The following is a 24523-nucleotide window of genomic DNA, read 5'->3' on the forward strand; positions in this document are numbered from 1 at the left end:
TTTAAAGTCCGCCCACAACCATTCTAAATTTACAATTTATAGTTTATTTGGATGTGGTACCCCCTTTGCCCTCTCTTTTTCTTATTGCTACCGCTCCTTTGTGTACAGTACTGTGAATGAGCCCATAGATCTGAACTCCAGGCAAACGACTAAACACACAGATAAAATACAGAATTGTTTTTTTTTTGTTTTTTTTAATCACGAAACTTCTTTACAAACATTGTGGGGGTTTATCTGCTTCAGGATTTAAAAAAAAAAAATGTTTAAGGCTGCTTTCACACCGAGGTAGTTTGCAGGCATTTTTTAGCGCCAAAAAATGCCTGAAAACCACCTCTCATTCATTTCAGTGTGACTTTTCAAACTGGGGCGGTGCACTTGCGGGATGTTGGGAAAAGTCCTGCAAGCAGCATCTTTTTGGGGTGGTTTGGGAGCGCTGTATACAGCGCTCCCAAATGCCCTGCCCATTGAAATGAATGGGCAGTGCTTCGGAAGCATCGCATTTCAGCTGAGGGGATTTCTGAGTCCCAGACTCCTGACGCAGATATACCGGGGGTCAGTATGGGTGATTGCTGCGGGACAGGATAGGACGGGGGGGGGGGGGGGGATTTAGTAAGGGGTCCTGTGTAAGTTAACCCTACTGATTTTTCTTACACTTTTTAAAGTGTTACTGAACCCAGTGATATAAAAATAGTTAATCGTCCCCCAGCTTATAAATCTTTTTACATTAAAATGCTGCCACTATATATGTTTTTGGCTGACCTGTATACCACGGTCACGTGATAAACTACAGGGTCTGCTTGAGTGCTGAGTGTCCAGGTAGGAGAAGATTTCCACTACAGCCTGTGTCCTCATGCTGTTATGGGAGGCGGATCATCCATCAATCAAGATGTGACCTCCCACCCACTGTGGTTTTTTTTAGTTACTGGGTATGGAGGAGGGAGGGACTGGGCTGTCCTTTAGGATCCGTATACACACTCACATGTGTGCTGTCAATACTATGTGACCTGACTAGCTCAGCTCAGCTCAACAAGGAAATATTCTCTACAGCACAGGTGTCAAACACAAGGCCCGTGGGCCGAATGTGGCCCTCCAGGCCATTTCATGTGGCCCTCGCACCTCTCCTGCAGCTGCAGGAGATCTCCAGCCCTTCTCTGGTTCTACTCCAGACCCTTACTTTCTGCTTTCAAGCAATGCATCTAGCTCAGGGGTCTCAAACTGGCGGCCCTCCAGCTGTTGTGAAACTACAAGTCCCATCATGCCTCTGCCTGTGGGAGTCATGCTTGTAACTGTCAGCCTTGCAATGCCTCATGGGACTTGTAGTTTTGCAACAGCTGGAGGGCCGCCAGTTTGAGACCCCTGCATTAAATGAACTGTGTGCTTTTATATGAGGCTATTTGCATCCAGCCATATTTAATCTGTCTCTTGTTTGATACAGGGCACCTTTCTCCTACTGAATCGGATGGTGATATGCTGGGTTATGATCTCTACAGCAGTGCCCTGGCTGACATACTCAGTGAGCCCACCATGCAGCCTCCAATCTGTGTTGGACTTTATGCTCAGTGGGGAAGTGGAAAGTCATTTTTGCTTAAAAAGCTTGAAGGTAATGTACCGGCCAAGAGATCTGGATTCAGCTCCACTTCAACTGCACCTACCAGAACAACTAGGGGAGCGTGTTATGTAAAAATAAATGATTAATACTGTTTCTTAGCAGTACTGTGTGTGTATGTGTTTTGCTGACAGCCACACAATTTAAGCCCAAATGAAATGTTCGTTTAGATTAGTCATTAGAATTACTTTTTCTCTGTGTGGAAGCGGCGATCTCTCTAGGGATCTGACACACTCCCATCTCCCAATGTCTGAGGAAGGTGCATTTGGGCTTTGTTTCTCCTCTGAATTTTGAAATTGAATTGCTCCACAGTAGAATATCTGATGTCCATAACTTGGCAACATTTCTTCTTTAAAGTCAGACACAGCAGTACATTTTATTTTGGGGGCAGAGCCTGGATAAATGGCTTGCCTTTTGGACTTCTGTGGGATCTATACCCTTCCAGATTTTTCCTGGCTGTAATAAGTAGGTGCTAGAGACTTTTTCTAGCCTTTTTTCCTGCTGCTCAGAGCAGATGACTACCTGAGGGTTACTTGCGAACTTCTGGCTGTGAGTACGTGCACAGCTTGTGTATGTGACAAAGTAGTGCCTAGAAAAGCTGAAAAAGGGTAACGGGATAAATGTTTTTTTGTGGGTTATTATATATATATATATATATATATATATAATTTTTTTTATTGATATTTTTGTTTTTCTTTTGTAAAAGTCCAAAAAAGAAATGGGTGGAACAGACTAAAAGCAAAGGCTGTTTTGAAATCATTCAGGCTTTTAAAGCTGAGCTCACTGAACTTAGGTTTGTATATTGCGGATCATATACACTCATAAAGGAACTATAGGCAATCCTGGTAGACAGCAAAGGGAGGTTATTGGTCTTTAAGTATGGTCACAGTTTTAAACTAATTGGCACAGTGTGGGTTACAGGATGCCAACATTAATACAGATTTGTAGAAAGTGAAAAAATGCGCATACCAAAATATAAATAAAAAAACAGCAGCAAACTCAAAAATGTTATACAACATAAACACGGATGATTATAAAAGGGAGTTGCGCTCAAAAATTCATATATAGGTGACTATATAAAAAGAAAAAAATAAGCGAGTTGTGTGATGACACCTCTCAGTAATGACCAAAAAGGTCAACCAAATAAAGTCCAGATATAAGTGTACATGTAAATTGAAACAAATGTGTAATTAATCCAAGAATAAAGTTCAATACTATGAATATTGCTGAGTCCAATTCTTATATATAATGCTGGATCGGTTTCTGGATGAAAAGTAATCTGTCTGACCCTTACCAGAAATAAAGATCACAAGGATCAGAATGAGCCATCCATAATGGAGATCAAGAATCCGATCACAGTGGATGTGGAAGCTCCAACTTCAGCGAACACAATAGGGGATCTCTGGTGCATAGATAATTGATATGGTGAATAGCAGAGAGACGGTCTCAGATGGTCCTTGCGATCCGGGGAATCAGGTGGCCAGATCATATAAAAAAATAGACTCACATGGTGAAGTACCGCCAAGTTTTTAATAAAATAGAGTAAGTAGAACACTTACGATTAAGAAGTTTTTAAAAGCAGATAATAACAGTAGCCGGCCGGCAAACAAACGAGGCACGTCCTCGGTACGCGGTGACGTCAGCACGACAACCTCCCAACGTTTCGTCTACAGATAGACTTGCTCACGGGAATGATACAGATTTATGATACAGATTTATGTACCGTATTTATCGGTGTATAACACGCACAGGCATATAACACGCACCCTAACTTTAAGAGGAAGTTTCAGGAAAAAAAATTCCCACAGCGCCCTGCGTATAACACGCAGGCACAGTCTACCCTCTGATTTCAGGGTAAAAAAGTGAGTGTTATATGCCAATAAATACAGTACTTAAATGCTAAGTTCACCTTTCGGAACCTGTTGCATCCATATTTAGGGTGTATGGGGAAAGGTGTCTCTAGATGGAAACACTAACAGCGCTACGGTAAATGATTATAATATAAATCTAAAATTACCCCTCTGCTTGTGGTGATGATTAATCACAATTAGTAAAGACAAGTGTCAATCTGAATCAATCATAAGACATGAGTGACAAAGAAGAAAACTGAACCTCACTGCAATGATAATGGTTAGAATTGCAAAGTCCATTCACAAAAAAAACAATTAGCATAAAAAAGTCTCTTGAATCATTGTAATTCCTATGCGATGATATACTCCTGAGGTATCCAAATAAAGATCTTCACATGCAGGTCTCCCTTAGGAGTTCTACTCACCAGATGCCTATGGTGTAATTAGCCTTGAGAACTCCTGTAATCCTGCTGGGATACTTCTAATGGAATGCCTTGGATGTATCCTGGATGACTCTAAGAATCTCTTTCCTCCTGTTGTCAGCGTCTCTCAATGAAGTGAATGGATGACCAGGGGCAGGGTTTGATCATGGGAAATGAGCATAGGAAAGGAACATGGTGTAATAATGCTTTTTTATTTAAACACAGCCCCACATAAAAAGTAATGCTTACGATGTTCAGGTTAAAAACAGGCACATCAGATGTAGTAACTTTTTTTTAGCTCACGTAGCTAAGTTGCTTGTCAGCTCAGCTTCAGCTGACAAGTTGTTCGTTCATATTTAGGGCGTGATATGTAGCATGTTCCTAAACACCTGCCTCTCACCCCCAGGGCCCCCCGTTCCACCCCATGACAGCGTGCTGGGGTGGGTTTTTCCCCGCAGTCATATTTACAGTAGATTCGATAGGGCTGTGGAGGGCTCCACCCACACAGCTGTGTTTTTCATTCACAGAGATCTACGAATGAATAAACTACAAGTCCGGTCTTTCACTGCATAAGACAAACTTGTATTTCTCAAAGGACTACAAGTGTGGTTATCGGTGCTCTCCTAGTCTATTGGCACTTCCAGCTTTTTTATTTTTTTGGCTTTTATTTAGAGGTTTTTACAGCAAAGAAACCGCTGTTGAGGACAGAGGTGCACAACGGCAGAAAAAAAAGAATCGCATTCCCGTTGAAACATTTAGGTTGTAATACATACTAAAAAATATATACCATAATTTAACATTGGATTTTTCAATATGAAATAAAAACCAACGACTCTAGTCTGAAGTTTTAACTGAGATCATACATTCCGTCCAATGAGACGCAATGGCTTCAAATTTAGATGTGGCATTGCACAGGTAGGAAGTATGCTTTTCAATAGAAATGCATCTAAGTTCAGTAATCCATTCTGAAAGAAGGTGGGCAAGGTAAGGTCCACTTCCAAGAAAATATCCTACCGGCAGCAAACTGTGCTTTAGAAAGAGAAACTGTGTCCATAGAAGATGTATCAAAATAACCTAAGAGACAAGTGAGCGGTTCTACGTATAGATTGTAAAATACCTTCCCAAGCTTCTTTCCCAGCATTCATCTCACTTCTTCCTATTCTTCAAGTGAAATTTCAATAGAAATCTGTCTAAAAGAGCCAGATATACTTCTGAAATACGACCCTTGGTCTTGGTAGCCTTGACCAAAGTGTCAGAGTGGAATGCAAAAGAAGGAAGTGAGGGTTAAGCCTCGTACACGCGATAAGATTTTCCGCGGACAAAGCATAGGACTTTTGTCTGAAGGGGGCTGGCTGTGAACCTGTATTGCATACAAATGGCAAAGAAATGTTGGACAACAAACACAAAACTACATGGTTTTATTAGCTCTTTAGCGCCACCCTTTGGGCAACTTCTGCTAAAGTTGTCTTTATGATTAGCATTGGTTCGGAGCATACGTGTTTGTACTTTTCCGACAACAAATGTGTGGTGTGGGATAATCCGATCGTGTGTACACCGTCGGATTATCCCACACCACACATTTGTTGTCGGAAAATTTTAAAGCATGCGTACAAACGATCGGATTATCCGACAGCATCCTGGTGTCACAATTCCCATTGGAAAGTCTGATGGTGTGTACGAGGCTTAAGGCCGACAGTGAGTATATGGCATGCTTTAGTTGAAGATATTGATAAAACCATTTTGGGTTTAAACCAAAAACCGAGTACAGTGTTTTTTTTTTGTTTTTTTTAAATATGACTTGTAAAGGCCCCCTGAGAAAAGTTGACAAAGTCAGGATACCCACCTTTTCCCATACCCACCTTTTCCCATCTCCTAAAACCTTGCAGCTGTGCCTGCAATTCCTGCAAGTAAAAGGTCGCTGCACCGTGCGACTGAAGGAAAATCGCACAGTGCTTTAGCACCCGCATTTCCATGTGTGGAAAACTGCAGCATGTTTTACAGTGCGCCTGGGTGCCGTTAAAAGTTGATGGCGCTCCCACGTTTTTTCTATAAAGCATCATGTTTTATGTGCAACCGCATGCGGCAATGTGTGCGATTTACACACTCCTGTACTCGCATACATGTGAAGCTAGCATTGTATTGTGTAAAGGAGGCATTGCATTTTATGTCTGATGTCCTGTATTGTTCCTTCTTCTCTTAGATGAAATGAAAACGTTTGCAGGCCAGCAGATTGAGCCCCTCTTCCAGTTCTCTTGGCTCATTGTCTTCCTCATTTTGATGTTGTGTAGCACCGTTGGCTTGCTTCTGTCATTCAGTGTAGATGCCAAGTTGGGGATATCTGTGTCGCTCAGCCTGCTGGCTGTCCTCTATATATTCTTCAGTAAGTTTCTATATTATTATTTGTTACCGTTTCATTTGTGGCTGTGTTTCTGGCTGCCTCTCACACATGTAAATGTTTTGAATATTAGTTACGGTGTGTGGCCAGTTCAGTATGTCATAGCTAAGCAGATCTAGAAAAAATGAAAAAAATGATCGGCAGCCTCCCAACCTTAATTAAACCATATTTGTGCTTCTGAAGCTCACATACTTCCTCTAAAGTGGCTGAATTGTGACTGTATGGTATGTCCTTTCCCCAGGCATCCCACTTATGATGTTCTCCAGTCAGTTAAATACAAATCTCACTGGAATCTGCTTGAGTTCAAATGGCCTATCTGTGTAATCTTTTTAAATACCATTGGGGTAATTGTTCGGGAAAAATATTTTTTATTAATTTGATACCCGACAGATTCATGTTTAGTCAAATGCTTTGTCTATCTGGCCATTTCACCTTCCCTATCTTGCAATCCCCACCTTTTGACATGCTGTATTCACAGCATGAAGACAATATAACCATTAAGGTTATGGTGAGAAGGAACCAAAGAAATCCAAGCCCTCCAGACCATCAGTCTTGGATCAGTAGCTGTTGACATGCCTCATACCATCACATATCCCAAAAATCAGGACAGTGGGAGAAGCTATGCCAGTCATTTGTTTACTTTGCAATGGCTAAATGCACACCCAGAGCTTTTGGTTTATAGTGCAAGATAGCCTAATGTTTTAGAACCATTTATTCCAATATTTAAAATTCATATTTAGCTAGTCCTTTTTTACACCTTGCCATACTTTTTCAATTAAATAGGCGATTATCTTAAGATATAAAAAGCTGTTTAGCGTTCTAATACGTTTTAGGAATGTAACTATATTGGACCATATTTATCTATTTTCAGCTGCAGTGTATTTTGGTGGGCGACAAGAAGGAGAGAATTGGAACTGGGCTTGGGTATTGAGTACCAGACTTGCGCGGCATATTGGTTATCTGGAACTGCTTTTGAAACTGATGTTTGTGAACCCTCCAGAGCTGCCAGAGCAGACCACCAAGGCTTTGCCTGTCAGGTGAGATGATGTTGTCATAGGACGCAACTCAATCTAAATGCTTGTGTGGAAAACGCAAAATATTTACCTTTTGATCGTAATGTGTCCTGAACCAGACTTATGATTTGTTTGGTTAACTGTTTATCTTAATCGTACACTCGGGACACAGGCTTGATATTCATAGATCCTGTGTTGTAGGTTGGTACCGTCGGGTGAATTGACACTGGCAAAGCTTGAAATAACCCCCCCCCCCCCCCAAGGGCATTCGTCTATAACTCTACCCTACCTTCACTTTTTGTGACCTACTCCAAAGCGCCCACATTTTTACTTATATTTAAATAACACATCTTGGGGTGCAGTACTGGACACATGCCACCCTTCCTTCTAATCGTGGGTGCTACATAACTCAGGACTGTGGGGTAGGGTTATAGGGGCATGTCCAGGATGCATGTTCTTCAAAGCTTTTCCAGTGTCCAATCACCTAAAGGTGATTATCAAGCCTGTGTGCCTAACTATATGATGCAAGATATGGAATTTACATGCATGTCAAAATGCCTCCCCCCCCCCCCCATCATGTTTAAAAATTGATCTCCAGCCAAACAGCTTAAAACATATGAAATGCATATATGGGAGCTGTTTTATCTGTCAAAGGATTTCAATTTCTCAGCATTCGGCTTTGAGATTTGCACATCCCTGCCCTTTCCTGCAGGCCATGAGATCTGCTTTCCCTCTCCTGACGTAAAAGCTAAAATTTAGGTATTTTTTGCATAGTTATAATGGCCCGACTTGGAAGTGGAGAATCGCTGTAGTAGTTGCTATGACTACAGTGAACACAGCTGGTCTCTGGGTCCTATGCTGAGTGGCTACCCTGCGACTTGGGAACCTCCAGGGGGTTGTTTGTTCGGCATGAGTGCCATTCACAGAATGCCTTGCATGTTTCTCAATTAACGCAAGGTGTTCTGATTGGATGTGGTGAGAATGTAGGGCGGTGACATCACAATCTCCTCCACCTTGTCCTAACAAAGAGTTGCGTTTTATGTGGCAAAGTGGTTTGCGCTTTAACGTGTACTGCTTTGGTGTTCTGTAACCACTTTCGGGCCACTGACGTATTGTTGCATATAGTATTTCTCCTAAAATTAAATGGCATACTCCTAGATAAATTGAGTTCTGTCCATAAACTCTCCTATGTGTAGGGTCACTAGATTGGAAACTCTTCAGACAGGGACTGATGAGAATATCCCATGCAATGATTGCACAATAAATATTACAGGAGATTTGATGGTTGGTACAACATAAGCACATTGGTTTAATCTCTAATCGACCACCTGCACAATAAGTCTGGATGCATCTGTGGTACTAACACTTTAAATAAAAACATAATCCCCATTTTCCAAAAATACATGATTTTAGGATAGTAATAATTTCACTACATGGGCAGACAAGTCAATGTCACCTACAGTAGCTTGAAAATCCATTGTTAACTGGAATTTTAACACACAATTCTTTTTTGCCTGATCTATTGAGTCTCCATGGATGGAACTCCCAAATTACCCCGAGTATTAGGCATTGTACACACGATCGGACAAAACCGATAAAAACGGACTAAAGTTCAGTTTCATCGGTCCAAACCGACCGTGTGTGGGCCCCATCGTCAGTTGTCCTTCGGTCCAAATAAAGAGAACTTGCTTTAAATTGAACCGATGGACGCCTAACCGATAGGTCAAAACCGGTCGTTGGTATGCACGACCATCGGTTCAAAATCCACGGATGGACTGATCGTGTGTACGCGGCTTTATGCTGTGATTTTGGGTTGTGACATTTTTATACAGAAGCCTTGTGTGTAGTTCAATGAAGAGTAATTTTTGCATTTCGGCTAAGGGCCTATCAATTCAAATTCATGACTTGCGATACAGAAGTGAGACAAACCTGTAGTGTTGTGCATGTGTAATAACAATTACAATATTTATAATAGTGTGTACTTTTATCTGTTTCTTCAGGTTCCTCTTTACAGATTATAATAGGCTCTCTAGTGTTGGTGGAGAGACCTCCATGGCAGAAATGATCGCCACTCTCTCTGATGCATGTGAAAGAGAGTTTGGTTTTCTGGCAACCCGACTTTTCAGGGTCTTCAAGACGGAAGAATCCCAAGGTACTTTTTTTTTATTATGACACATTCACTGGCAATTGGGTTTTTTCATTGTATTAAAAAAACGTATCCTACTATCACAAAAATACTTGTATTTTAAAAGTTGTATATGATTAGGAGGACCTTTTCAGTAACTTTGCATGTCTGCTTGTACGCATTCCTGATATACAGCATCTGTAAAAAAAAAAAAAGTTCCTTAAACAAAAAAATAAGACGTAACCCTCCCATTTAAATGTCTTTGCCTAGGTCGCTTTCATGCTATCAGACAGGCATTTTCTCAATCTCCTCTTCCCCCAGTGACCAGACTGCAACATTGTAATTTTTTAGATGGTCACAAAGTAAGAGGCTGCAGCAGGGGCCTAATCTGTGTCATGCCTTTGTGAACACAGGCAAAAAAACTGCACATGCCCCAAGGGTATACAAGACTCAATCAGAATCTCGGTCCAGAAAGTAGATGGAGTACCGTGATTTTTAGACGTAATAATTAACTGTAAGTGTTACACATTGCTTGGCGTGGATTCACTGAACATGAAATAATATATCCAAAGCTTGGTCTCCACTTTAAAGTGATTGTAAAGTTGATTTTTTTTTTTTTTGTTAAAAATGAGACAAGCATGTTATACTTGCCTGCTCTGTGTAATGGTTTTGCACAGAGCAGCTCTGATTTTGCTTTTCTTGGTTCCCTCTTTTGGCTCTCCTGGTTCCTTCCTCCTGTTGAGTGCCCTCACAGCAAGCAGCTTGCTACAGGGGCATCCGACCGAGCCACAGCTCCCTGTGTCCATTTATACACGTAGCCGCGGCCCGGCCCTGCCCCCCTTTCTCTCCTCATTGGCTGACTGACTTTGACAGCCGCAGTAGCTGATGGTGCCGCACTGCTGTCTTAGTCAGTGAGGAGGGGAGTCCCTGGCAGCCTAGATATTCCTGCAAAATTTCTGGATCGACATGTGGCACAGGTAAGTATTAGGGGGGTGGAGGGGCTGCTGCACACAGAAGGCTTTTATCTTAATGCATAGAATGGGGAATGTGTGTGTGTTATCAAATCCTTATTAGTAAGTACCACTATCCTTATCACAGAATACAGTAGTAGTTGCCTAAAATGGGACTTTTAACAGGTTAAGACATTTTTGTATAAAATCCATGCATTTATTTTACATAGATGAGGTTGCTGGTTTTAAACAACGTGCTACAGGCGATATATCACAATAATACATTTCCACCATGCAGGATTCCCAAGATGTGGACAGCGAGACTTTTTTTCTTTTCACTTTTTCATAGACCTATAGTGCCCCTTGCTCGGGACATTGGGAAAAGATAAAATTGACAAGATGATTTCATGATAATGCCAGCCAACATTTAAAAAAAAAAAAAAAAAAAAAGATATAGTATCTCACAAAAGTGAGTACACCCCTCACATTTTTGCAAATAATTTATTGTGTCTTTTCATGTGACAGCACTGAGGAAATTACACTTTGCTACAATGTAAAGTAGTGAGTGTACAGCTTGTATAACAGTGTAAATTTGCTGTCCCCTCAAAATAACTCAACACACAGCCATTAATGTCTAAACCGCTGGCAACAAAAGTGAGTACACCCCTAAGTGAAAATGTCCAAATTGGGCCCAATTAGCCATTTTCCCTCCCTGGTGTCATGTCACTCGTTAGTGTTACAAGGTCTCAGGTGTGAATGGGGAGCAGGTGTCAAATTTGGTGTTATCGCTCTCAGTCTCTCATACTGGTCACTAGAAGTTCAACATGGCACCCATGGCAAAGAACTCTCTGAGGATCTGAAAAAAAATGGTTGCTCTACATAAAGATGGCCTAGGCTATAAGAAGATTGCCAAGACCCTCAAACTGAGCTGCAGCATGGTGGCCAAGACCATACAGCGGTTTAACAGGACAGGTTCTACGTGGAACAGGCCTAGCCATGGTCGACCAAAGAAGTTGAATGCACGTGCTCGGCGTCAGATCCAGAGGTTGTCTTTGGGAAATAGATGTAGGAGTTCTGCCAGCATTGCTGCAGAGGTTGAAGGGGTGGGGGGTCAGCCTGTCAGTGCTCAGACCATACATTACACACTGCATCAAATTGGTCTGTCGTCCCAGAAGGAAGCCTCTTTTAAAGATGATGCACAAAGCCTGCAAACCATTTGCTGAAGACAAGCAGTCTAAGGTCATGGTTTGCTGGAACCATGTTTTGTGGTCTGATGAGAGAGACCATGATAAACTTATTTGTTTTAAGATGTGTGTGTGTGTGTGTGTGGCAACCAGGTGAGGAGTACAAAGACAAGTGTGTCTTGCCTACAGTCAAGCATGGTGGTGGGATAGTTATGGTCTGGGGCTGCATGCGTGCTGCTGGCACTGGGGAGCTACAGTTCATTGAGGCATCCATGAATGCCAACATGTACTGTGACATACTGAAGCAGGGCATGATCCCCCACCCTTTGGAGACTAAGCCGCAGGGCAGTATTCCAACATAACGACCCCAAATACACCTCTAATGCGCGTACACACGACCGTTTTTCATGACGTGAAAAATTCAATTTTTTAAATTGGTCATTATTAAACGATCGTGTGTGGGCTCCAGAGCATTTTCTCAACGTGAAAAATGGCCATTAAAAATTAAGAACATGCTCTAATTTTTCTCGTCCTTTTTCACCTCGTGAAAAAACGGTTGTGTGTAGGCTTATACGACGGGGGGGGAAAAATGCGCATGCTCAGAAGCAAGTTATGAGACGGGAGCACTCATTCTGGTAAAACTAGCGTTTGTAATGGAGATAGCACATTCGTCACCCTGTAACAGACTGAAAAGCACAAAAACTGAAAAGCGCGAATTGTCTCTCACCAAACTTTTACTAACACAAAATCGGCAAAAGCAGCCCAAAGGGTGGCGCCATCCAAATGGAACTTCCCCTTTTTATAGTGCCGTTGTACATGTTGTAAGTCACCGCGCTTTGCTCAAGCTTTTTTTTTTCACGATCTTGTGTTTGCAAGGCAGGCTTGACAAGAATCGCATCGAGAAAAGCGTTGTTTTTCCCATGACCTGAAAAATGGTCGTGTGTATGCGGCTTAAGACGACCATTGCCTTGCTAAAGAAGCTGAGGGTAAAGGTGATGGACTGGCCAAGCATGTCACCAGACCTAAACCCTATTGAGCATCTGTGGGACATCCTCAAATGGAAGGTGGAGGAGCGCAAGGTCTCTAACATCCACCAGCTCAGTGATGTCGTCATGGAGGAGTGGAAGAGGACTCCAGTGGCAACCTTTGGTGAACTCCATGCCCTAGGGTAAAGGCAGTACTGAAAACAATGGTGGCCACACAAAATATTGACACTTTGGGCCCAATTTTGAAATTTTCACTTAGGGGTGTACTCACTTTTGCCAGCGGTTTAAGCATTTAATGGCTGTGTAGAGTTATTTTGAGGGGACAGCAAATTTACAGTTATACATTGTAGCAAAGTGTAATTTCTTCAGTGTTGTCACATGAAAAGATGTAATAAAATATTTACAAAAATGTGAGGGGTGTACTCACTTTTGTGAGATACTGTATGTCCACCCACATAGTATGCACCCAGCTATTCACAGTCAACCAACAGGACCTCAAGGGAGAGAGCAGTCATCATTTCATCCAAGAAAAAACACATTGAACTTAATAGCATTGATGTGCTCCTAGCAAGTCATATGTAGCCATACTCTATAGCAGGGGTCTCCAGATGTGGCCCTTTGCTAGCCTTTATCCGGCCCTTGGGACACAATTCCTCCCACTGACACCAACAATAGGGCACTATTTCTTCCACCGCTACCAATTATGGGAATACTATTCCTCCTACTAATAGGGGCATTACTCGTCCTCCTCTATTGACCACCAACCCTGGGGCCAAATTCATTTTCACCAATGCCGGACCTGGGACATTTTCTGGCCACAATCCGGCCCTTCTAAAGTCTGAAAGACGATAAACTGGCCCTTTGTTTTAAAAGTTTGGAGACCCCTGATCTATAGTGATGTTTGTTGCATATCGGAGTTGGACGCTGTTAGAGATGGCTTCAGCTCACATCAGACTGAATTGGTAGCCTCTCTGTGCTGTTCAGTCGTCATTAGAGGCTCCTATGCATGGTTTATCTCTCCTGCCCTTGTAAAAATAAAATTCCAAAATGTGTCCACGCAACAAATAAACTCTCTATACAGCAAGCCTATACTCTTTGGGTATTACTCACTAAATTCAAAAAACAAATAATAATAATGTGTAGTGCTCTTAAGCAATTGAAATGGAAAACAATCAGTCAACATTTTAAACATACTAGCCCATTATACTTTTACTTTTCAGGGGGGGAAAAGAGCAAGTAAACCCATTATGCCGCGTACAGACGGTCGTTTTTTGTGATGAAAAAAAACGTTGTTTTTGAAAACGTCATTTAAAATGACCGTGTGTGAGGGCAAACGCCGTTTTATGTCTTCTGAAAAACGACAAAAAAAAAATTCGAACATGCTTGAATTTTTTGTGTCGTTTTTCAAAATGTCGTTTTTTGTGTAATTTAAAATGATAGTGTGTGGGCAAAACGAAGTTTTTAAACCCGCGCATGCTCAGAAGCAAGTTATGAAGCGAGCTTCAATGGAACAGAGTGCCGTCGTACGTGCTTAACGTAACCGCGCTTTGCTAGAGCATTTTGAAAAAACGATGGTGTGTAGGCAACGTCGTTTTTGAAAATGAAGTTTCAAAAACATCGTTTTATTTCGTGATTTAAAACTTCGTTTTTTTTCATCACAAAAAACGACCGTCTGTACGCGGCATTAGGGTTTACTTCCTCTTTAAAAATCTTAAAGTGGCTCTAAAGTCAGGAGTTTTTTTTTATCTTAATGTATGCTATGCATTAAGATAAAAAAACTGCATGCACACTGGATTTTTTTTACAGCTGCTGTTTTTTACTTCAATTATTTTTATCTGCAGCCAGTTAACTCCCCAGCATGTTGTCCTATGTGTCCATGCACACACAGGCTGTTTTTAGCATTTTTTTGGTGGGGGGGGGTTTTCTGTCTGGAAAAAAAAATGCAGAGCTAGTGGGTTTTAAGAGGAATTTTTCAGCTGTAAAAACGCTCTAATTCTAATAAAAGCTTAAAAACGCTGAAAAACTCAACTATTCTGCCTTTATCCGTGTTTTTGAGCCATAAGCTTTTGTAGGAGTATAGTTTTGCTTAAGAAAAAAAAAAAAAACATTACTACAAAAATGCTGCAAAACTCATTCTACAGCTGACGCTACTGGCCTTTTTATAACGTCCAGTGTGCATGAGTCCTAATACTTACCTTGAGTCCCATCTCGATCCAGAGATGTTGCACAAGAGCCTCAGCTGCCTGGGAGACTCCCCCTCCTGATTGGCTGAGCACAGCAGCGGGCACGTTGGCTCCCCCTGCTGTCAAGCAAAGTCAGTGAGCCAATGAGGGTAGAGAGACGACCGGGCCAAGCTCAGGCTCTTTGTCTGAATAGACACACAGAAGCAGCAGCTCGGGTGCCCCATGGCAAGCCGCTTGCTGTGGGGGCACTCGGCAGGAGGGAGGGATCAAGAGCGACGATGAAGGACCCCAGGATCTGGGCTGCTCTTACTGCATGGAGCAGGCAAGTATGACATGTTTGTTATTTTTAAATGAAAAAGAACGACACCTTTAGTATCTAAGTTTTGTCCCCACCATTTCTTCTGGAACTGGCACCAATGGCTCCTCGGCTCTGTTATTCCTCTGCTTGTATATCCTGGCTTTCTAGTTTTTATACAGTGGCCAGTTGTTAAAAGGCCAGATTGAACACCTTTTTCTCCGCTAACAATTACTGTATTTATTGGTGTATAACACTTAATTTTTACCCTGAAAATAGAGGGTAAACTGTGCCTGCGTGTTATACACAGGGGGCTGTGGAAAGGTTTTTTCCCTGAAACTTCCCTCTAAAAGTTAGGGTGCGTGTTATACGCCGATTAAATACGGTATTCAGTGTATGGGCACCTTTACAAGCAAAGTGATTGAATGAGGGTATTTGATTGACTTGTTGCTTTTGGTTGCAGTTTTGTTTTTCATCTTGTTGATGATGGGTTCTGGTTGCCAGCGGAGTTGTCATGCTCCTTGCCCCATTTCCCTGCAAATTCAGCATAACATTCACTTTGGTCTCTTGTCTTTTTTAAAACTGTTTTGTAAATGATCTATGCCTTTTTGTTTTAGGGAAGAAGAAATGGAAGAAGACCTGTTGCCTTCCATCTTTTGTCATTTTCATCTTTATAATGACCTGCATTTTTGCTGGGGTCATATTACTGGCAATCTTCAAAGTGGATGCAAAGAACATGACTGTGAATGCTATTCTGATAGCTGTGGCTTGTGTTGTTGGTCTGGTGTTGGTTCTGAATTGTCTCACATGGTGGCAAGTGATGGATTCCATACTGAACTCACAGAGAAAACGCCTTCACAGTGCGGCCTCCAGACTTCACAAGTTGAAAAGTGAGGGCTTCATGAAGGTACTGCCACTGATTATTTTTTTTATGATCAATTAAAAAGACACTGCATTGTTTGTGCTCTTAAATTAATGATCCCCAATATTTGCCTTCTTGTCGAATATCCCTTTTATTAGTGTTGCACTGATAGTAAGCCTTTGCATGAGTTCTTGGTATTGGCGCATACTTGAGCAAAAGTATCCGTACTTATGTAAAAAAAAGTACCTGTGCATCACTTTTTACCATACCATTGGTGATTTATGAAGCCTCCCCTCCCTTTTTTCTGCTATGTCGCACCCCATACTGTATTTGACGGGTCACTAATTTTGAGGTAATTTTTTACTTCATAGCCAGGTCGCCTGTCAGTAGCAGGGGGTCTGAAAAACTTTTTAAACAGGGGGCCAGTTTACTTTCCGTCAGACTTTAGGGAGGCCGAACTGTAGCCATTGGGAGTAGAAAAGGTCCCAACGTCGGAGGGGAAAATAACATGCCCCATCTTTGGTGTCATAAGGAGCAATTGTGGTGTCATTGGGAGGAATTGTCCCTCTTTACTGGTCTCAGTGATGGGTGGGAATTATGCTCCATTGATGGTATTGGTGAATGAAATATTGCCCATGGGCTGAATAAAGGCAAGCAAAGGGTCTAATCTTTTGGAGACCACTCTTCTATAGCACCATAACACCATTGCATAGAATTGAACATGCTTGGTGGGGAGTGGGGGCAGAAAGATTTGGGCCCTGCTGTGTCCTATTGCAATAATTTTAGATGGCTTCTCCTGGACTACAAGTCCAGGCCTTTTAGTTTACCCTTGTGATATGGGCATACCTTGGGTTGTTTTTACCTAGAACATGCATCAGGAAATGGTGTTAGCATGGCAGCTGAAATGTAACCTTTTCCCAGGTTTAGAGCCACTGGGTTATTGGTCTGCACTACTCCAAGTAATGCCCATTACTACTTTGAATGTTGTAATGATATCCTACCCTGTTGCCAATGTTATGTGACTAAAAGCAGGGAGAGGGTCTAGAGTTTGCAGATAAGGATTACTGGGAAAGGTTTAGAAGCGGAAAATAGAAGTTGGTTCACATAATTTCTAGACCACAGTGAAAAAATAACTTTTCATAGAAAAGCTGTCTTTTGTGTTTTTTGGATAACCAGGCACTTGCTTGTTTTTTTTTTTTTTTTTTTTTTAAGGCACATGGGTGTTGGTAGGGTGATATAGCAGAGAGAGAAAAATAACAATGATAAGGAAACCATTATAAGGTGAAATATATGACTGAAAGCTTTAAGTTCTGTGGTCCTCTGGCTATGATAGATTGAAAGATCCCTTCCTGTTCTGACATCTAAGCAATCAGGTATCCAGACTGCCTATAAACCACAGCCAGTTTGTTTTGTCTTAATGGTGTCGGTGTGAATATTTTTGGTTCCAGGTTCTGAAATGTGAAGTAGAACTGATGGCTAAAATGACAAAGACAATTGACAGTTTCACACAGAACCAGACAAGACTCGTTGTGATCATTGATGGACTGGATGCCTGTGAGCAAGACAAGGTCTTGCAAATGCTGGATACGGTAGGTACCCCCATTTTCTGTTTGCCTTTATGTTGTGTACTTAGTAAAGGTAATGTATTACATGCTTGGTTTAGTAAATGCTGTTTTCTATTTTGATTAGAATAAAGAGAAAATTGAGTACTGTCCGTGATACTTTTTTTATTTGCACTAACATATCATTTTTCATGGACGAGCTTCCGAGGTGTGTCCCCTTCTTCAAGGTCCAAGCAGTACTGATTCACAAAAGTTTTAGCAGAAGGTGAAATGTTACAACAAAACGGAACACAAAAAATAAATAAAATAAAATTTAATTCTCTGATGGAAAGGGAAAAGAAAAATTTGAATAAAGAAAACTTTTTAAATGAATGCGTAGTGGCTTTATAAAAAATATTTATCAGTTTTTTATTTTTTTTGTCTGTTTTCTGTTTTATTACTCCTTTGAACCAGCAGGTGGAGCTTTAGGCTCCTTTTTACATATTTACCGGTGTCCCTACAGCAGCGTTTTTCCAACATTTAGAAGTATGCAAAATCTCTAGGCTCTGCAGTTTAAAATGGGGGGGGGGGGGGTGCAGACAACTGCCCTAAATTGGCATAAATGACAGACAGATTCGGAGCTCCTGCTCCACACCCTCAGTTGCTCTCCATACGTGCCCTTCAACAGATTGCAGGAGCAGATTAGGGACCAATCGGGTACATGCTGCATGCTCTTATTTCGACATGTATTGACAGGGACGCTACCCAGAAAGCTGTACTTAAAAAAAAAAAAAGACAAGAAAACTTTCTTGAAGGAGTATGGAGAATTGTATTCCCACAACAGTTAAAGTGCATTTAATAAAACTTCTAGAACTGACACATCGCACTATGCTGCTCTTGCCACATCCAAGCACTTGGCAAGTAAATAAAGGTCTGCCTTCCAGCAAGGCCAGAGCATGGTTTACAGTAGGAGAGGCACTAAGAAAGCTCCATACCTGCCTCATACAGCGCTATATAACTCTCACCAGCAAGTTAACCAAGTTCTGCCTTCTGACCAAGCCAAAACACCGCTTGCACGCAGCTACTTCACACAACATGCTGATTCCGGCATTGACATTGTGACATAGGAAGGGGGCAAATGAAGATGCAAGAAGGGCCGCTGTGCAGGGCAACCTCCTACATCCTAGAAACTAATGATTTCACTGTACCATTTTCCCCCACCACCCATGGCACATCTAAAAAAAAAAAAAAGAAAAAACCCAAGAGGGCACCCAGGTTGGAAAGGCAGTTTTACCTTCTCAGATCAGTAGATCAAACTGAAATCTACATTTAAAAGTGAATGAATTGGAGGAGTGATAAGTCATAGTGACTCATTCCTTATTCCTTCTGCTTACAGAAGTTTTTTTTTTTTAACCTTTAATGCAGAGAATGCATTAGAGTAAAAGTTAAAAAAAAACCTTCTGTCTTTTTAGAAGCACTTCAACTAAAAATCTTTATTTGCATGTCAAAAGATAACTAGAAAATGAGCAGCCAAATAATGTTAAGTCATTGGGTCGTTGCCTTTTTAGTGTTCCTGCCCGGAGTTCTCCTTTAGGTAATTAAATGTGCTCCACATTGAAGTGAATTGCGAATAAATGGCATAGAATGATGCTGGATAACAAATGATGGCACTGAACACTTAGTGAAAACATTGCCTTTTAATTACAGGCTCTGAAAGCCCGTTCATTCGCGGTGCTGTGAATGCTGTATCACTGCTGTTTTGTAGCACTTTTACAGCCATAATTAACTGCATTGGAAGTTCCACAAATGATCTACATGACTATTATTTGTATAATGATTGCCGTTCGCAGGAGGTTTTACAAGCAGCTTGTGAATTTGCCCCGGAGGGCTGCCATAGCCAGAGACAGAGCTTCATGAAAGAAGCAGAAATAAATGATGGCAATACATCCTGCTAGTCTGTGTCTGTTTTATGGGAGCAGGTTGTTTATTGAGCTGTATATCTCCCAAGTAATGGGCTGCTTGATTACGCACAGGACCAGTAAACACCGGCTGTCACCTAGGCACTGACCTTACAGGAGGGCAGCAAAGTACTAGCACTTATTTTCCTTTAGTGCCACCTGCTGGGGGTTTATGCACTAAATATCCAATTTATTTATTGAAGATGCTTGCATTTTTTACAGTTTATGCAGATTGGCTCTGCTACTATAGTGGCTTTGGGTTGATGATGAAATAAAATAGGCTTGTAATATTTATCTGTTGTGTCAGAGTGAACAATGAACGTATGAAACTTGATTATTTTGTATCAAAGTTGCCGTTGCCATCCTATGAACGGGTTTTTATTCAAATTTATGTGAGAGCTGCTGATCCTTTAACCTAAGTTATGCAAGATGTTCATTTTATAGAAGAGCAGAAGTGAGCATTTGTTGTACAATCTTTATTATTGGCAATTGAGGGGGGTTGGGGGGTCACTGGAATTGTTTTTGAGACGACATCTATTCATGGGCAGGCTCATAGATCATGCAAATGCCCTCAGCATTCTGATTGCCATCAGAATATTCTTTAATATATAAAAAGTAAAACAGTGCAAGCAAAACATGTACTTTAAAGAGCATTATAAAGAAAAAAAAGACAATGATGCAACAGCAAAACAAAGTTTTAAGAATGAAAATACTTCAAGTGATTGTAAAGTCTTGTTTAAAAAAACAAACATGTTATACTTGCCTGCCCTGTGTAATGGTTTTGCACAGGGCAGCCTGGATCCTCTTCTTCTCGGGTCCCTCTTCTGTGCTCCTTACCCCTCCCACCTATTAAGTGCCCCCACAGTAAGCAGCATGCTATGGGGGCACCTGAGCCGAGCTGCAGCTCCGTGTGTCCAATCAGACCCAGCTGCCATTCTGCCCCGCCCCCTCTCTCTCCTGATTGGCAAACTGACTTTGACAGCCATGGACGCCAATGGCGCCGCTGCTGGAGGAGAGTCCCGGATGGCCGAGGGACCCATGGACATCGTTGGGCAGAGATGATGCTTGGGTAAGTATTAGGCCGCGTACACACGGTCAGTCCATCCGATGAGAATGGTCCGACGGACTGTTTTCATCGGTTCACCGCTGAAGCAGACTGATGGTCTGATGTGTGTACACACCATCCGTTCAAAAACCGTGTCAGAACGCGGTGACATAAAACACACGACGTGCTGAAAAAAAACGAAGTTCAATGCTTCCAAGCATGCGTCGACTTGATTCTGAGCATGCGCGGGTTTTGAACCGATGCTTTTGTGTACTAACCATCGGTTTTGACCTATCGGTCAGCCGTCCATGGGCCGTACACACGGTCGGTTTGGACCGATAAAACTGAACTTCAGTCCATTTTCATCGGTTTGGACCGGTCGTGTGTACGCGGCCTTAGGGGTGCCGGTGAGGCTGCTACACACAGGTTTATTGTCTTTATGCAGAGAATGCAAGAAGATAATCAACCTTCTGCCTTTACAACTCCTTTAACAGCATCCCGATTCTGTGCATTCAGCAGAGTTCAGTCAATGAGCGTAAGATGATTTAAGCTGATGTTCCTTGTTCGATGTTAAAAAGAACTCCAGACTGCTGATTTAGCCCCTCTGTTCTGGTCCATGAGGGTATTGACAAATGTTTGACAGAAATGATCTGACCAATCAAACGTTTCCATGGTGCAGGCGGGCTGCCCGACGGCACCATGGAAAGACATGATGCTAATATCCAAGGTTAACAGTGTGATGATAATGCAGTGTAAGAGGGCCCAGGGCAGCCATATTGTTTGAAAATCAGTCAACTATGAGATAGATTTAAAAAAGAAAAAAAAAATATCTCATAGTTGACTGATTTTTAAACAATATGGCTACCCTGGGCCCTCTTACACTGCATTATCATCACACTGTTAACCTTGGATATTAGCATCATGTCTTTCCATGGTGCCGTCGGGCAGCCCGCCTGCACCATGGAAACGTTTGCTGCTGTGTTAAAATACAGGGTGGTGTAGTGATGTGAATATACTACAGGTGGCACCCCTGACAATCCAAGACAGCACACCAGGTTAAGAGGCTGTGGCACCCGATTGAGAAATGCTGCAATAGTGTGTCATCTAAAAGGCAAATCTGAGTCTGTTAGGCTTCTGACCATCAAATTTAAAATGGTGGCACCCAACAACCGTCTCGGGGCTTTTGGATGTCTACCTATGGGAAAAGTTGGACCCCACCTGGCAGACGGGCAATTATTGATATTTTGCAGAGGGGGTCAGTATGTAGGCTTAAGACAAGGAAGTAACCAAAGCCTAACTGCAGAGGGTGAAATCTACTGGTGGAAAGTAGCTGTTTTAACTGCTTGAAAATATTTTTTTTTGTCATTTTGAATGGTGTTTTTTATTTATTTTTATAGGTGCGGATCTTGTTCTCCAAAGGCCCTTTCATTGCAGTATTTGCAAGTGACCCACATATTATCATCAAGGCAATCAACCAAAACCTCAATAGTGTCCTAAGAGACTCCAACATTAATGGCCACGACTACATGCGCAATATTGTCCACTTGCCCGTTTTCCTCAACAGTCGTGGGCTTAGCAATGCAAGGAAGTTGTACGTGGCAGCAACTACTAATGGAGATGTGCCAGGCGTGGATAATGCAGGTGAGACCTGTTTGAGAGTACGACCATCATGGGGATCATTGGTTGAAACAAGAGCAGTGCTAAATATTGGTGTGGCCTACAACAGCAGCATGTGGGGAAATCAAGCGAAGTTTTGTTGCTGTGAAGAATGTATATCATGTTTGTTCTCCAGCTTTCATTGAACTGCCTCAAGTTTTTTCCTGTTTCAGAGGGCGGAGCCATGATAGACTGTAATCTGTGCAGCTGAAAATTCATTTAGTCTGAATAAGAGATATTTGGCTGCAGACCACATGCAACTTCTTGCCATAGTCATGGCAGCTATAGGCCCCTTTCACACTGGGGCGGCGTCGGCGGTAAAGCGCCGCTATTTTTAGTGGCGCTTTACCGCTATTTGGCCGCTAGCGGGCGGTTTTACCCCCCCACTAGCGGCTGATAAAGGGTTAAAAACCACCACAAAGCGCCTCTGCAGAGGCACATTGATGGCGGTATAGCCGCTCCTTCACGGATCCGAAGATGCGGCTAGCAGGATTTTTTTTTTGTTAACCGTCCTGTTAGCGCACCGCTCCAGTGTGAATGCCCTCAGGGCTATCACACTGGAGACAGCGGCTGATTGGGGTCTGTTTACAGGTGCTATTTTTAATAGCGCCTGCAATCCGCTCCAGTGTGAAAGGGGTCTTTAAATCTAAGGTGCAGTAATTTAAATAGATGGTATGTAAGCATGTTTAAATTAAAGTCACCATTAGGCTTCTGTTCGTAGCTAAATGTAGCGCCTAGAATTGCTATGCATGTGTAGGCTTCCTTTATTGAAGCTTTTTGTTTTTTTCTTCTTTATTTAGCTTGTGTTGCTTCCTCTGAGCTGGACTTTTTGCTGTCAGAGCAGTTCACACTGTCCTGGTACATTAATGCACATTACCTTTTTAAGTATACCTAAAGGCAGAACTTTTATTTTAGTTTGAATATAGTGGAGAGGGTCGTTTTTTTTTATTGCTTTTTGTGCCCCTGTTAGGGAGATTCACCCTCCTATTGGTCCTGTTTACCATTATCATTGAAGGTGAAGGTAAAAGAAAATCCCAAATTTTGGGTTGTCCTCAGAAAAGTAATAGAGGGAAAATTTTCCAATGGGGACACTAGTGCTGATGACCTGGGGTCCCCAAGGAACTCCCTTCACTTCCTGTTTGGCTATGGGACAGGAAGTGAAGAGAAATCTCCACAATGGGACACAGATGAGGAAAATCTGATAGGGGTTCTCTGTCTATATAAGGCCCCTTTCACACTGAGGCGGGAGATGCGGTGGGGGTATAGCGGCGCTATTTTTAGCGGCGCTATACCATCAGAATTGCGGCGGTATTCAGCCGCCAGCTGTGCGGTTTTAACCCCTGCTAGCGGCCGAAAAAGGGTTAAAATCGCCGGCAATGCCCCTCTGCAGAGGCGCATTGCCGGCGGTATAGCCGCGGTGTCCCGTTGTTTTCAATGGGAAGGAGTGGTAAAAACCGCACCGCTCCAAAGATGCTGCTAGCAGGACTTTTGGAGCGGTCCCACCAGCGCATCGCCTTGGTGTGTAAGCCCTCGGTGTGAAAGCTAAAACGCCTGAAAAACGGTGTGAAAGGGGTATAATTGTTGAAGTATTTTCTTCACACTAATTTGTACAGAGGGAGCCAATGGAGTGAAACTTCTTAAAGTGGTATTAAACCCAAAACGAAAAAATTTAATAAATGGCAGCTTACCAATCTAGATGTGGTGGCTGTATTGGTTTTTCTTTGGCCTTTTTTACCTGGTGATCTGTCCATTAACATAACTCCAGTATTGGTGAGACACAACTCGGAAGGAATGAGCAGAGAAGGCACAACAGACAGCAGCATTGTTGGTCTGGGGAGGCTAGTGTTAAATGTATTTAGCAGATTTAGATACACTAACATATTGAAGCCAAACTCTCTCACTTTATAATCCGTTACAGCAAACGTGTTTTTTTTTTTCCTTTTGGGATAAAGTTTGCATGAATAAATTAAACACCTGAACTCTGGAATATTTACCCCCCCCCCCCCCCCCAATAACCAGGACATTTTTTTTTTTTTTTTTTTTTACTATACGGCACTGCGTTACTTTAACTGACAATTGTGGTCATGCAACACTGTACATCAATAACATTTTATGTCATGTTTTCCCCACAAATAGAGCCGCCTTTTGGTTCTACTTGATCACTATGTTTTTTTGTATTTTTTTTGCGCTATAAAGCAAAAAAGACCAACAATTTTCAAAAAAAAATTAACTATTTGTTTACTTTATGCTATAAAACATATCCAATAAAATTAATTCTTCATTCATTTAGGCCAATATGTATTCTGCTACATATTTTTGGTAAAAGAAAATCCCACTAAGCGTTTATTGATTGTTTTTTATGCAAAGTTAGTGTCTCCAAATGATGTGTGTGTATATATACTGGAATAGATTTTATTTTATACTAGTAATAGCAGCAATCAGCAGAGTGGGG

General features: G+C 41.9%; 1 protein-coding gene across 3 annotated transcripts in view; it reads left to right on the forward strand.

Moving 5' to 3' along the window:
• The window catches only part of KIDINS220 (kinase D interacting substrate 220), a 180711-nt gene that overhangs the window by 55263 nt on the left and 100925 nt on the right, over nt 1-24523 (forward strand). For all 3 annotated transcript variants that reach the window (XM_040348643.1, XM_040348644.1, XM_040348645.1), the window contains exons 13-19: nt 1436-1600; nt 6079-6258; nt 7145-7310; nt 9287-9438; nt 15627-15916; nt 17320-17460; nt 21813-22056. In XM_040348643.1, the coding sequence (XP_040204577.1) occupies nt 1436-1600; nt 6079-6258; nt 7145-7310; nt 9287-9438; nt 15627-15916; nt 17320-17460; nt 21813-22056 (1338 nt within the window). The remainder of the gene's footprint in view (nt 1-1435; nt 1601-6078; nt 6259-7144; nt 7311-9286; nt 9439-15626; nt 15917-17319; nt 17461-21812; nt 22057-24523) is intronic.

Source organism: Rana temporaria, chromosome 4 (genome assembly GCF_905171775.1).
Source record: "Rana temporaria chromosome 4, aRanTem1.1, whole genome shotgun sequence".
Taxonomy (NCBI): Eukaryota; Metazoa; Chordata; class Amphibia; order Anura; family Ranidae; genus Rana; species Rana temporaria.